The sequence below is a fragment of the Sebastes umbrosus genome, chromosome 7 (assembly GCF_015220745.1).
Source record: "Sebastes umbrosus isolate fSebUmb1 chromosome 7, fSebUmb1.pri, whole genome shotgun sequence".
In the NCBI taxonomy this organism is placed as follows: Eukaryota; Metazoa; Chordata; class Actinopteri; order Perciformes; family Sebastidae; genus Sebastes; species Sebastes umbrosus.
The window spans coordinates 23,197,988-23,212,001 of record NC_051275.1 but is presented as its reverse complement, the minus strand read 5'-3'; the positions used below and the strand labels follow the sequence as shown (position 1 = coordinate 23,212,001).

At 43.9% G+C, this 14,014-nt stretch overlaps 1 protein-coding gene across 3 annotated transcripts in view; it reads right to left on the bottom strand.

Annotated features, from left to right (window-relative positions):
* The window catches only part of LOC119491759 (SPHK1 interactor, AKAP domain containing), a 61,882-nt gene that overhangs the window by 1,452 nt on the left and 46,416 nt on the right, over positions 1 to 14,014 (bottom strand). For 2 of the 3 annotated variants that reach the window (XM_037775968.1, XM_037775969.1), the window contains exons 6-11: positions 12,700 to 12,985; positions 7,496 to 10,871; positions 4,996 to 5,157; positions 2,793 to 2,876; positions 1,092 to 1,141; positions 328 to 500 (exon numbers count right to left, since the gene is read on the bottom strand). In XM_037775968.1, the coding sequence (XP_037631896.1) occupies positions 328 to 500; positions 1,092 to 1,141; positions 2,793 to 2,876; positions 4,996 to 5,157; positions 7,496 to 10,871; positions 12,700 to 12,985 (4,131 nt within the window). The remainder of the gene's footprint in view (positions 1 to 327; positions 501 to 1,091; positions 1,142 to 2,792; positions 2,877 to 4,995; positions 5,158 to 7,495; positions 10,872 to 12,699; positions 12,986 to 14,014) is intronic. The other variant, XM_037775970.1, reaches the window with a different exon arrangement.

Here is a 14,014-nt window from a genome sequence, read left to right as displayed (position 1 = left end):
AGTCCGTATCATAAAAACAGTAATAGTACAGTAAACCATTAAAATATCATCAAGTCATGATATAATATGTCATAATAGGTCATAAAGTCATAGTATAATATATCATAGAATATGATAAAAATGTCACGGTATAGTATGTCATAAGAAAGTCAAAACGTCATAGTATAGTATGTCATAAGAATAAGCTCATGACCTCAGTATCTCTAAAATCCCGTCTACAGCCCTGTAACAGGGTTATAATAATCAAATAAAACTATACAATCGGTAACATTTGAGGGATAAATGAGTCCCCTGCTCTCATGTGTTTGAGTTGAAAGCTGTGCCTACCTTGGCAACCCTCTTCTCTTTGGACTTCCTGAAGTAGAGAGCAGGGAGGCCCAGCTCGGAGGCAGCGATCCACTGCAGGGCCACTCTCAGCTCCGAGTCCACGCACTCAGGCTCAAGGTCGCAGTTCACCACCAACAGCACCCTGAGGTTACTACTGCCGCCTGCTGTCCTCTCTGAAAAATAAAAAGGAGACAGGAATGCACTATTGTTTTTGTGTTTTTCTTGTGTAGAATAAAGGGACTATAACTGCATTTCATTGTGCAACAAAGTGATGTACAATGACAGCAAATGAACCTTGATATTGTAGTAGGAGGGCGTCCCTACATAACACACCTTGAATGATAACTGTGTTGTCTACACCACCAAAGCGCTGTATTAATGCACAGACATTTCAATCTTTCATACTTGCTTGGACATCAAAAGCCAACGTGCCAAACCTTTGCATATGATCATACGGCGCCAGGTTCATAAAATAGAAATATCCTGGGCTCAGTTTTGCTTCGAGATAATCTTTGTTGGAGTGTAAGACATTAAACAAAGATGAACTTTGTGTTGAGACACTTCTGGAACTACGGGCCCTTTTTCAATTATTGATTGATTGATTAATTCAGAGCGGAGAATCGCCTCTATTCAAACACATCCATTTGAGGGATTAATCACAGATAGCTCTACGTTAGTAGGGAGATGTTCAAGCTGACGAAGGAGGTGAACAATTAAGAAATTGATAACTTTGAGATGACATGAGAAGCCATCACTACACTTACCAAAGACATTTTCCTTTGTTCCTGCTAGACGTCCTTTCTCTGTCTCCTCACTGTGAGAAATAAAAAAATACCAATTTAAAGTTACAGGAACAAACAGTATCACTTTAATAGTTCAACATTTTGGGAGCTTATTCACTTTCTTGCCAAAAGTTAGATGAGAAAATCGATACCACTCTTATGTCTGTACGGTAAATACGAAACTACCGCCAACAGCTGGTGAGCTTAGCTTAGCATAAAGACTGGAAACCGAGGGAAACACCTAGCCTGTCTGTCCGAAGGTTAAAAAAAATCTGCCAACCAGCACCTCTAACGCTCACCAAGTAACACGTTATATCTTGTTTGTTTAATCCGTACAAAAAACAAAATGTAAAAATGTAAACCCACATTATGGGTTTATGGCGCAAAAACACAAAAATGTCTATTGCTATTTACTAGGGCTGTTGATCGATTAAAATATTTAATTGCGATTAATCGCATGATTGTCCATAGTTAATCACAAATTTTGTATCTGTTCAAAATGTACCTTAAAGGAAGATTTGTCAGGTATTTAATACTCTTATCAACATGGGAGTGGGCAAATATGCTGCTGTATGCAAATGTATATATTTATTATTTGAAATCAATTAACACAAAACAATGACAAATATTGTCCAGAAACCCTCACAGGTTCTGCATTTTGCATAAAAAAATAGGCTGAAATCATAACATGGCAAACTCAAACCCAACAGGCAACAACAGCTGTCAGTGTGTCAGTGTGCTGACTTGACTAAGACTTGCCCCAAAACTCCATGTGATTATTATAAAGTGGGCATGTCTGTAAAGGGGAGACTCGTGGGTACTCATAGAACCCATTTTCATTCACACATCTTGAGGTCAGAGGTCAAGGGACACATTTGAAAATGGCTATGCCAGTTCTTACTCGCCACATTTTTGTGTAAGTTTGGTGGGTTATTTAGCCTCCTTCATGACAAGCTAGTAACTATAACTATAACCTTACTTATTACTTAATTAAACTCCTGTAGGGCTGTGGGTAGAACAAGAGCACGGGGAGAGCTTGGTCTGTTCAACAGGATCCCCTTTTTAATCACTCCACTCAGCGTAGGACAACTCAAAAGGTGGCACCTCACTTCATATCCCTCCGCCAATCTTAACCATCGCTCATCCCACAAGCACGCAAGGTGCGCCAAACCATATAGCTCCATCTCTAACTTAAAGAGCAGAATACAATATGTACACTGTATAAAATATGTCTTTACAAAAATAAATCTAATCTTACATTCTTCCCCCTCTTCATATGAAATGTCCTCATTTCAGAGTTTAAGAAAAATAAATCTAGTCTTAAACTAGTATGACCAATGGATTCTTCAGGTTTTCTAGTTTCATACGATGCCAGTATCTTCACTCTCGCTGAAAACTGAGCCCGCTACAACCTAAAAATCACAAGTCTATTAAAACAGAACATTATTATCTGTGCCAGAATGACGAAATATGTAATTAGCTAGATGTCATGTGTATGAGTGTTAGTCCAGCAGCTCATTACAGTCACATGACACCTGACCGCTGTGCTCTAGGTGAGAAAATGAGAAAAAGCAATATACCTTCTACAGATTTTCTGTCCTAATAGAAAAAATGTCATTATAGGGCATCAGAGAGACATTAATGAGAAATATTTCAGCTCCGGCCCGCGACAGTGACAGTTACCTGATTACTGTGATCTGAGTGGGCACGTCAGAAAAAGCATCCAGGTCTGCCAGGCCTAGGCTGGACGCGCTGCTGGTTCCGTTCCTGTTAACCAATAGAAAAAACAACAGACAGCGTCACTCGCATGTTATCTCAAGACGTCCGACATGATCACTGACTTGTGAAGAGAACAATAACCAGGCGCAGCGATGCAGATCATGTTGTTCATTAGCTGGTGATTAACATATAAATAGCAGCTGCAGTGGAATCAGACGCTCAAGGTGGGAGAGCTGGTGATTTTAGTCCAGCAGCAAAGCCTGTCTGAATATGAGGATGAGGAGATTTGGAGGTAGTTTAGGCGGGTAGGGTGGACGGGCAGGGCTGGCAGCCGCGCCCTTGTGTGTCACAACATGGATCGGGGGGATGAGGTGAAGTTAAAGTAAGCAGGTAGATGGAAAGGTTGCAAGGAGCAGCGAGTGTTATGGTGGTGCAGACAACTACTAACTAAGGTTAATTAAGCAAAAAGCAAGTATCTCATATCAGGGCTTCTCAAAGTCTGGACCGAACAGAAAGTCAATCCGGACCCGGCCCATACCTTGTGTTAAGAATACAATATGCTATGAAGTGTAGCGTTTTCTAAATAAATGTTTCTATTGATCAATAAATTGTTAGTGACATTTCACAATGTGTAGCTGGAGGTCATTCACAGCGATCCTGTCACCAGATGAATGTGGTTTTAATGTGGCTTACGTATGGCAAGCCGTTTTAACATTTAATAGCTAAGCTTACCTATCCGGTGTGAACATTAGAGATATCCACAACTGCATTTTTGACTAGTCGTAATTACATTGTGAATAGTTCGGTAAAGTTGTAAAGATATTCCCAGATTCAAACTTCTGGGATCAATAACTCATAAGCGAAATATTGTTAAAACACAAACGACGGCTCTTTCTATCCGTAGTCAGGTAGACAACGAGCTACTACCTCATTTTAATCAAAACGAGCCGCGCTCCGAGCTGGACACATAACATTAATTATCATATCATATCTAAATTACGACTAGTTATAATTCAGTTGTGGATATCCGCGATGTGAACTGCGGATATCCGCAACTGAATTGTGGATATCTGTAATGAAAAAAAAAACTCCATACACATGAATGGCAAAAGTAGTTTGAATTGTACTAGTCAAAATGTAATTACGGATATCTAAAATTAGAGTTTTGCCTAGTCAAAATGACGTTGCAGATATCTTTAATGAATATCCTGTCTAGCTATTAAATGTTAAAACAGCTTGCCATACTTACATTACACCGGAGAATTTTCTATCAGCTCCTAAGTCGCAGATACTGAAACTGTCTCGTTTTTGCTAGTACACAATCTCTACAACTAGTTTTAGAGTCAGAAATAACAACTGTCTGCCTCGGTTTTGCGCTGGCCCAATCACAAGAGATGTGACATTAATTAATTGCGATAATGAGTAGCCTACACATACGCAGAGTAGGGCAGGACTTAAGCGAGTTGATCGAAATTTTTTGTTATCGCCAATTGTACCGGACCTCTGACCTTGAATAAAAAAATCAGACGCGGACCTTTGAGTAATACGTTTGAGAACCCCTGTCCTATATCATTGCCACACTGAACAGTTTCCCTTTCCTCTCTAATCTGCACGTCAGTATCTTTAGAAATAAATGCATTTAAATATGCAGTTTAAAAGGCTTATTTTGGTGTTTGTAATATCATTTGGTCCATAATCACAAGCTGTTTTAACATAAAGTGAAAACAGGGCCATTTCTACTGTTAGTATATTTCAACTAGCAAGCACAGAGCAGTGACTCAAAGTAAAAAAAAAAATTGGTGTAGTTGGCTAGAACGAATGACAATTTGATGAAGCAGAGAATGGTGCAGCAAAATGTTCTGAACTAGAGGCTTTTGATGTGAGAGGTCAGAGCCCCGAAACCACTGCAGCCTACGACTGCATGTAGTCGTGCGTGGGGGTGCAGAGGCAGGGTCTAAAGCCCCGTATGCGAGCTATGGAGAGGGCTTTGTGGAGTAAGCTCTCTGCCATACACCGCCTAAGCAGGCGTGGATATTGCAGCAGCGGGGAGTAAAAACTAGCATTGGCACAGGAGGGCACAGGTGTCAGTAGCAATGGGCCAATGAGAGTGGGGTGAGGGTGGGAGCAGCAGCGTTTGGAGCGGCATCAAGGAGCAACGGTTACTGACCCCTCGCTCAGCTGGATAAAACTACTGGTCTCCTCGTGGGGGTCATCCTCGGGGGTTATATGGGACCAGCTCCCCATGCTCTCTTCACTGCTAGCACTCATAGAACGCTTGTCGCTCTTCACTACTGCAGCCACCGCCACAGCTGGCCTGTCCCTCTCACTGCTGGGGAGAGCAAACCGCAAGATGGTGGGAATGGCCATCGAATAGTTTTGCACAGTGTCTGCTGGAATGTGTGGTTACTTTGGCTGTTTTCCTCATAGATATATATATATAGAGACATATAGATATAGATATAGATATATATATCTATATCTATATATATATATATATATATATACGTAGTTGCAGCATTGGTCTTTGGATTGTACGTCAATGTTGCTGCCATAGTTGGAAGGTCAGGACTGGCCTGTAAACACATACAAGTGAATGGGGAAGCTGACTGTATGTTGAAAAACAGTTCAGTTACGTAACTGCTTCCAGTTCATGGATCAGCGGCCGGTCCGTCTGTTGATACCATATTAAAAAGTCAAACTCTCATAACACATTATTACCTTTGGTAGCAAGGGTTTGTTATTGTTAGCTAATCCTCGACCAAAGCTGATGTTAGCATATAGATCTTAATGTCTAACATAATCGTGTGTTTAAAACTTAAAAATGTACGTGTGTACATGTGTGTCTAATATCGCAAACAATATAGCTGATGTCATGTCTTGGGGTTTTGGAACAGTAACTTTAATTCTCAGCAAAATTAATTATTTTCCACCATGCCAGTAATTCAGTTCATGTAATGTTAAGCTTAGCTAACGTTGATATACACTCTTTTGAGTGTCTAGCAGCAAATATAACCTAGTATCGAGATTCTAAAAAACTGGAGACAAAACTGTCTTTTCTTACTCATAGATCATAAATCCTTGAATATTAAAAACAGCTTATTGAAATCGGCTGAGAAATGTAACCGTTATAGTGCTTTTTTATCAAAAAGCAGCAGCTCCCCCATTCATTTGTATGTGTTTACAGGCCTGTCCTGCCTTCCCCAATATGGCGGCGACGCTGACGTATCTCAGCAACAGGCTGAAGCAGCCAATGCGATATCTACGTATATACATCTGTGGTTTCCCCCAATGTTGTTCCTCTGTTCACTACTCATGTAAACAGTTTTCCTAAAACACATTCTAAGTAATGAAGCCAGTATCGGGACAGTATCTAAAAATTATAGATACAGTACAGTAACTTCATACAAATGACAAGCCTTTGGAACTTGAAATAACTTTGCACCACATAAAAATAACGCTAATTTCAATATCTTTAACGCATCAGCAAACTGCACTCTCGGAGGATTTTCAGTGTTTCTCTGGAAACTGATTAAATTAAGTTATAATCAGATGATTGAGGGCTGCCATCCTCGACAACTCCAGAGGGAAATCAGCTTTTATTGACTAGGCGACTGATTGAGATTCCACTCTTACACAAGGGACAAACAGATCCACTCCACTTGTTCCTGGATTACATGTATTGTCAAGTGAAGAGGAGCGTGTCTAGTGACTCTCCTGTGGCCCGGGAGCCTTTCAGCAGTTTTACTCTCATTCACTATTGAACAAGTCTTATTTACTTTAAAACACTCAATATAAGACCCACAAATCACAACTCATTCTACACATATCATATAGATGTTACATTTTCCTCTTCCTATCTTACACATTAGCATCTCTTTCCACATACATTTTCCAGACTGAGACGCACTATGAACTGCTCCAGTCTTCATCAGAATATCCACAAAAATGTCTTGTGGCAGAGTTTACGCTCTCCTGCCTCCTCTGAAAGGCCACTCAGACATTTTGAGTTTCTAAAATTAGCGTGAATTTTGCTTGTCTTGCTAAAATGTCAGTCTGGTTTGAATAAGACATGTAAGACTGACCATGTCTTAATATATATTAATCACTACATACCCTTATTACAAATGAACTGACTTCATATAAACACCATTCTTCAGCTAAACTGCTGCCAAAACAACTTCTCTCAAGCACGCTTTAATCTAATGTGTCAATGTAATCTAAACACCTATCGAGTTTCTTGTGGTTTTAGTGCAGTTTGTACCGATCAAGGTGAGACGAAAAGGCCTCGAGGCGGATAAAAGATGAAGCCACTAAAAGCTTTCTGCGCACACAGTTCATCACCCAGACAGTGTGAGTCAAAGCCGAGCCAAAGGTTTGTCAAACCTCACACGCTGCTAAAATAGATCCCTTTTCACAGTGAATGGATCGTCTGTGTACCTGACATCTCTTTGATCAAACTCTAAAAATAGCTTTATACTTCATTCGTTTAGTGCTAATTTTTCTTCCACAACTTTTAATGTTTACCTTAAAAATAAGGTTTGATTCTTCATTTCTCACTCTTAGACAGATTAATCTCTACTTTTCACCTCTACAGCATGATGATTCTGGTGATGGGTTATAGAAAAAGGTCTGACTCTAACACAGAGGGATTGTGAGCAGTGTACTACCTGCTGCCGTTGGCCGTAACTCTCTCCGTACGCTTGGTAGCTGACACATCTGGGGGTGTTTCCTGAGGTCCTCCTCCTGTCCTTTCAGGGTTTAAAAGAGTCTCTTCATCCCTTTGATCTCCCTCGATGTGGATCAGTGGCACATCTCTGGGGCCCCTCACCCGGGGTGCACTGCTGTCACTAGTCCCAGACCCTACTCCAGCGCTACTTTGCTCCTGGCTGGATTTACTCCGACTACAACTTAGATGAGATTGTTTGTACCCCCTCCTTCTTTCGCCAACGGGCATGTGCGGCTGTGAGTATGACCCAGGTGTACCCCCAGCTACATCTTGCTGGCCCCCCAAGGCAGACCTGCCAATATCTACAATGTCAGCTGCCAGGCGGTTGGCAAACTGCTGCACATGGGGCTGGAAGTCTGCCGCCTCCAGATCAATACTGTCCTCTGGATCAGCAATGATTTTGTTCTTTCTCATCAAGGACTCGATGGAGCTCGACCAGGTCTCGTGAATCAGCATATCGGTAATGTGGTCGGTCTTACCCCTTTGATAGAGGCAGGAGTCTGACTTACACAGTCCACTGGACGACACGGAGTTGGTGGGGAAGATATTCAGCGTGTCTCCGTGCACGTTGCGGGCGAATCCGTCAAAGGAGTTTGCTTTAATGGGCGAGTTGACGGTCAGTCGCGAGTCGGAGGAGCGCCGGTCGGGGACGGAGGACTGTCGTATACAGAAGGGTGTTCTGGGAGAAGGGGGGAACAGGCTGTTGCTCCACTCCTTTGTCTTGGCGATGCCATACTCTCTGTTTTCCTTGTCCGTGTCCCGAAGCATGAACCTGTAGAACTCCTCTGTGATGCTCTCCGTGCTCGACTGTTTGGAAAGGCAGGATGTGGCCCTGACATTAAGGTGGCCGTTTTTCTTTGATGCAGCCTGTTGTACGGCTGCAGTCAGAATGCTGCTGGCATTTTTCCCTGCGTAGTAGTCCAGTAGAAGGTCAAAGCCCCTGCCCTCCGTCTCCATCTGGTTCACCATGAACCGTGAGAACTCGTCTGTGATGCTCTCGCAGCTCGACTGCTTAGAGATTGAGCTGCCGCGGCTCAAGTTCTGACCTAAACGATTGCCAAGGCCCAGGGTGTTGGGTGTGCCTGAGGAGTCTGCGTCTTCTTCTGGGATGCTCTCATAGCTAGACGCCTTCCCACGGCTCCACCTCTCACACTGCAACCTGCTGCGTGGCTGGCCTGTTTTGGAGGTATCCACCACATTAAGCTCGGGGCAGTTCATGATCCTGGCCGTGACCTCCGAGGCAAAGAGGGCAAACGGGTCCTGTGGTTCATCTAGGTTTACCGATTCGTCCACCACCCGGTTCACCAGCCGCTCCATCAGCTCTGGTTGCTCCTCCGTTTTCCTTTTGATCTCACTGAGGCGTGGTGCCCGGTGTTTTTTGGAGGCAGCGTTGCTGCTCTGAGCCTCTTTCCTCCTGAGCACTGTGCGGCACGCAGGGATCAAGTAGGCCTCCGGCCCTTCAGTAGACGTCCCTTTCAGAGCACAGAACCAGGGTTGTTTCCCAGTGTTGTTTTCCAGGCAGATGGCTGCCAGTTCTGTGGCCATGGACACCACTGTAGCAGCCAAATCATCAGCGTAGCAGGTAATAGGTGTCCTGGACTCTGAATCCATTCTCCAGGAGAGCAGAGAGCTGCAGGAGTTGAGAGAGGACTGGGGTGTGAGGGAGGCCTGTCTGCTGTCGCTGCCAGTCACTAGACGTCCCCTCCTGTCGGTGCTATGAACTTGGATTTCACTCAACGGTTCTCTGATGGCGCCGCTGCCCTGCTGGATCTGCTGGTAGTCAGAGTAGTCCTTGGCAGGCAGAGAGGTGGACTTAAACTGACTTTGCCTGCATGATGACTGCTGCTCTTTGCTGTGTGCTGTGAATGAAGATGGAATGAGATCACTCTCCTCAAGCACATATTTCTCCTTCAGCCCAGGACCCATGCTGAGCTTATCTGTGAAGTGTAGTACGCTGCAGTGGTTCTCACTATTAGTGGACTGGCCATGGCCAACTAAGCACTGTAATTGACTTAATGGATCCTTGCTCTCCTTGATGGTAGCAGGCTCCCTAGCACAAGTATCCCCCTCTTGTGTCTCAAATGACCCTTGGTCACATCTAGAGATGTGACAGATTTTCTTCTGTGTCAGACAAAGGATATCGAACAGCAAAGTGTTCACACTGTCCTGCAGAAAAACCTGAAGGCCCGGTGCATCTTTCCCAGCACCCTCCAGCTCTTTTTTCTTTTTCGCCTTCTCTAAAGCATGCTTGAAGAGGCTGTCTGCCACTTCATTTATTAGGTCATCCACCTCTCTTTCATCCATGTAGGATTGCTTTGGACAAGTAATGCCATCTACTATCTTGTTATGCGTGGCCTCCAGCAGGTGGGCTACACTCCTGTAACCTTGCGGCTGAGTCAGCACCTCAGCTGCTTCCCTGTGTAGGACCTCAGCGATGTTGGCACGAAACGCTTCGACACTGGTTCCCTCTGCCACACTGCAGTGCAGCGTGATGGCTGCGGAGGCTTCGGCAGCAGACATCAGACCGCGGGATGCCGTGTAGACGTCAGCGGAATCTGCGTCAGAATTGCCGCACTCCCCCGACTCCTCCGTTAGCTCCACAGCTGCTACAGCACCAGCTACCTGAGCCATGCCACACATGGCTGAGGAGAAGGAGTAGTCGCTTCTCTCCTCTGGTTCCTGCAGCTCCTCCTCGGTGTCTTCCTCTGAGGCCGATTCCATCGCGAGCTGTTCTGTCAGCTGTGGGTTTGTAATGGTGCCGATGACACTGGCGGCACAGGCCAAAGCCACCTCTACATGTTTGGATGGGTGTCCTCCATTGTGGTGGTGGGTGTGAGCCTGTGTCCCATCCTCTGGAGTCTCTCTGACTTTGGCAGTGATATCCTGTTCAGGCACATGAGACGCCTGAGTCTCTGGCCACTCGGCCGCCCCGTCAGAACTGTCCGGACTTTGAACTATAACAATCTTGGGGAGTTCAAAAGAGCAGGTGCGCTGTTGGGAAGGCCCTTTGGTCGTTGAAGGAACGGTGGCGTTGGAACTAGAGAGGGACAAGCTTACAGCAGCCTCAGAAACAAAGGAGGTTTCATCTTGAGAGAGGCGTATGAAGGCATCTTGCAGTACTGACTCGGCCAGATTGGTGGCGTAGTAACCGGCTGATTCCTTAGTATGGAGGCTTGCTCGCCGATGCCCTTCCCTTTTCACCTCGGCATCCTCCCTGTTCTGATGATGGGCCAGCTGTCCCCTCTGACATGCGAGTCTGACACAGTGTTTCTGGGCAGCCTCTACCAAGCTCTCTGTCAGGTCACCACTCTCCGGTTCTGTGAAGAGACGGGGGAAACAGAGAAAGACAGGGAATGAAACATGTCCCCACTGATTAGAAAGCAGCTCCATCAGTTTCCAAAGTGTCACAGCAAGAGCAGAACATTACCCTGTTTTACCCTTCACTGAATCTTGGAGCTGGCTTATGTCTTGTTTGTCATATTCAATTCCCCCTTGGACAAAACTCCAGAGAATTATTTCCATCTAACAGATTTCATTCATGACCGGGGTAACACAATAACAATAAATACATACTTCTTTTTTCTTGTGTTATACATTCTCAGTTACGACAGAAATCTTTCAGTGCTTGCTGCACTCCCTCCGTAACCCCAGGAGGAAACACAGGGTTTAATTCAACTCAATATTTGTTTTTTAAACTTGACGTCAACTCAATAAAAACAAATGCAATATTAAATAGAGTTCTAGTTTGAAGTCAGCAATAATGTCAGAGTAGTTAATATATTTTTTAACCTTGTCGACGTCTTACTTTGCAATTTAAGTATTTTGCTAGTCTTAAACTTCTACAGTATCTAAGTGAGATAAGTAGTGTAGTAGGACTACCATCACTTCCACTGTCATCATTCGATGGGCTAAGACCTAACCAGTGAGCCAGTCATGCCTCAACACTACAGCCATTGTAAACATTACAGTTACAAGAAACTGAACAAAGCACTGTTCGAATGGATGTGGATAATGGTGGTTGTACTTGATGGACATGTGTTGTCTGTTTTTAATTTATTTATATAGCACATTTAAAGTTGACCAAAGTGCTGAACAGTCAAAATATAGCAAAAAAACATAAAAACAACACAGTAAAAAAACAAAACACATGTTTAAAACACAAAGTACAATAATAAAGAAAGGCAACTCTCACAGTGATTTAAAAGCCAGAGAATAGAAATGTGTTTTAAGACAGGATTTTAAAACAGGAGTTTGGGGGCTGCAGCTACAAAAGGCCCGGTCTCCCCTGCGCTTCAGCCTGGATCTAGGGACAACAAGGAGCAGCTGGTCAGCGGACCTGAGTGACCTTGATGGGATGTATGGTTGTTAAAGGTCGAAGAGATAGGTTGGAGCTAGCCCATTTAAGGATTTGTAGGTAAACAATAAAACCTTAAAATCAATCCTAAAACAAACAGGGAGCCAGTAAAGGGAGGCCAGTATGGGGGAAATGTGCTCACGCCTGCGTGTTCCTGTTAAAAGACGCTCTGCAGCATTCTGGACCAACTACAACCGTGAGAGGGAGGGAGTCCAGGGAGGGAGTCCAGTCAGGTCGAGATAAAAGCATGTATAAGCGTTTCAAAATCACTAAAAGATCAAAAGGATTTGACCTTAGCTAACGGCTTCAGCTGGAAAAAGGTAGATTCTATCACAGCATTTATCTGTCCAATTAAAAAAAATCCCTGTTCATTATCACACTCAGCTTTTTAACAGTAGATTTTGCATATGGCTCCAGGGAACACAGGTCCACGTGAGGGGCATCACAGACACTTGGTTCAAATATCAGGACTTCCGTTTTACTCTCATTAAAGTCTAAAAAATTCAATGCTATCCAAGCTTCAAAGATAACCTCAAAATCAGGATCAAACTTCTATCTATTTTTCAGGTCTACGTGTTTTCTTAGTTGCTCTAGGAAGACGCCATCACATGAAAACATGTTTTGGAACAGCCACTTCATGCTGCACAGTATGGGGTCAAAACTTTCTCATACAGAGTAAATGCAATGTATCACAGGAACACTTGGAGGCTACTATGCTACATGGAGATATGCGATCAACAAACGTGGCTGAAAACAAAACCCTCTATGGTGGAGGAGGTAATGAGGCTCACCGTTTCTGAAACCATCGTCCTCGCTGTCATCACCGAGGTGTTCTGAGGCAGTCAGGAAGTCCTCTTCTATGGACGAGATTGAGCGATTGGTGTCGTCATCGACCCGCTGCCTGGCTACTCTGCCCTGCTGAAGCTGTCGCTCTTTTCCCCACTGCAGACCTATCAGGAACTTGTTGATCTCAACAATGATGTTGCCAGGTTGGGTGGAGCGTCTCGGCCCTGAACACTGAACCAGGCACACACCGGTACTCCTCTGCTGCTGCTGCTGCTGCTGCTGCTGCCCGCCCTGAATGGAACAAGCACAGATACCTATTATGCATGCACACACAGAGACACATACTGTATATACACACACACACACATCATGTATATACAAAGCTCTACATGCACACACCAGTCACGTATTAACACACAGTGGACAACACATACAGTCACAAAATATGAGATATAATATTATAAACATCTTAAACCTTCAGTGAGTTTATGTTGCTCTCATGACTGTTTTCCTTCCCTTTATTCAATACATTATTAAATATATCTATTAAGTCATTGAATCTGCTCATGCAAGTTTAATTGTCTGTGCTGACTCCTCAGGCCATGTATTGATTCTAACAATGGTTTTATGCAATGATGTATTTGGTGAGCTTCAAAAAGTCTATGAGATGGTCAGTGGCTGTAAGGGAACATTGCATTTAAAGGGTAACTTTGATGTTTTTCAACCTGGACCCTATTTCCCCATGTTTTTCTGTCTAACTGACTAATAGGGACAACAATTTCTGAAACTGATCCAGTATTGAGGGAGAACGCAGTAGAGGGCAGCTGCTCACGGGCTGCAATACGGTGCTATAGGGAAAAGCTGGCGCCGCCATTTACGTCCACTAAAAGTGCCTGTTTTTGCCATGGCAGACTCTGATTGCTATTATAAGTGTCTGACGTTATGGAAAGAGTCTCGCTGAAGGAGAAGTCTCATTCTGAAATCTGGCGATGTGACATGTTGCCAGAAGAAAACGGTGGAATAGTGGAATACATCCATGGTGGAAACGCGAGTGCCAGCCGGACAGAGTTATGAATATTTAGATGACAATGTGGATGAGGTCGTTGAATTCGATGGCCGCCCGTATTTATTTGATCCAGAGTATACGGATATTCAGAGCTCACAACGAGACTTCTCCTTGAGCGGCGACTTGGACACAATAACAAACAGACTGGATGAAGTGAAAGGTAAGAAAAACGCATTTCTCTGTAGGGTCCTTCCCATAATGTTGTCAGACACTTCAATCTCACAACAATATGAGCCTGTCAGTGGCAAAAACAA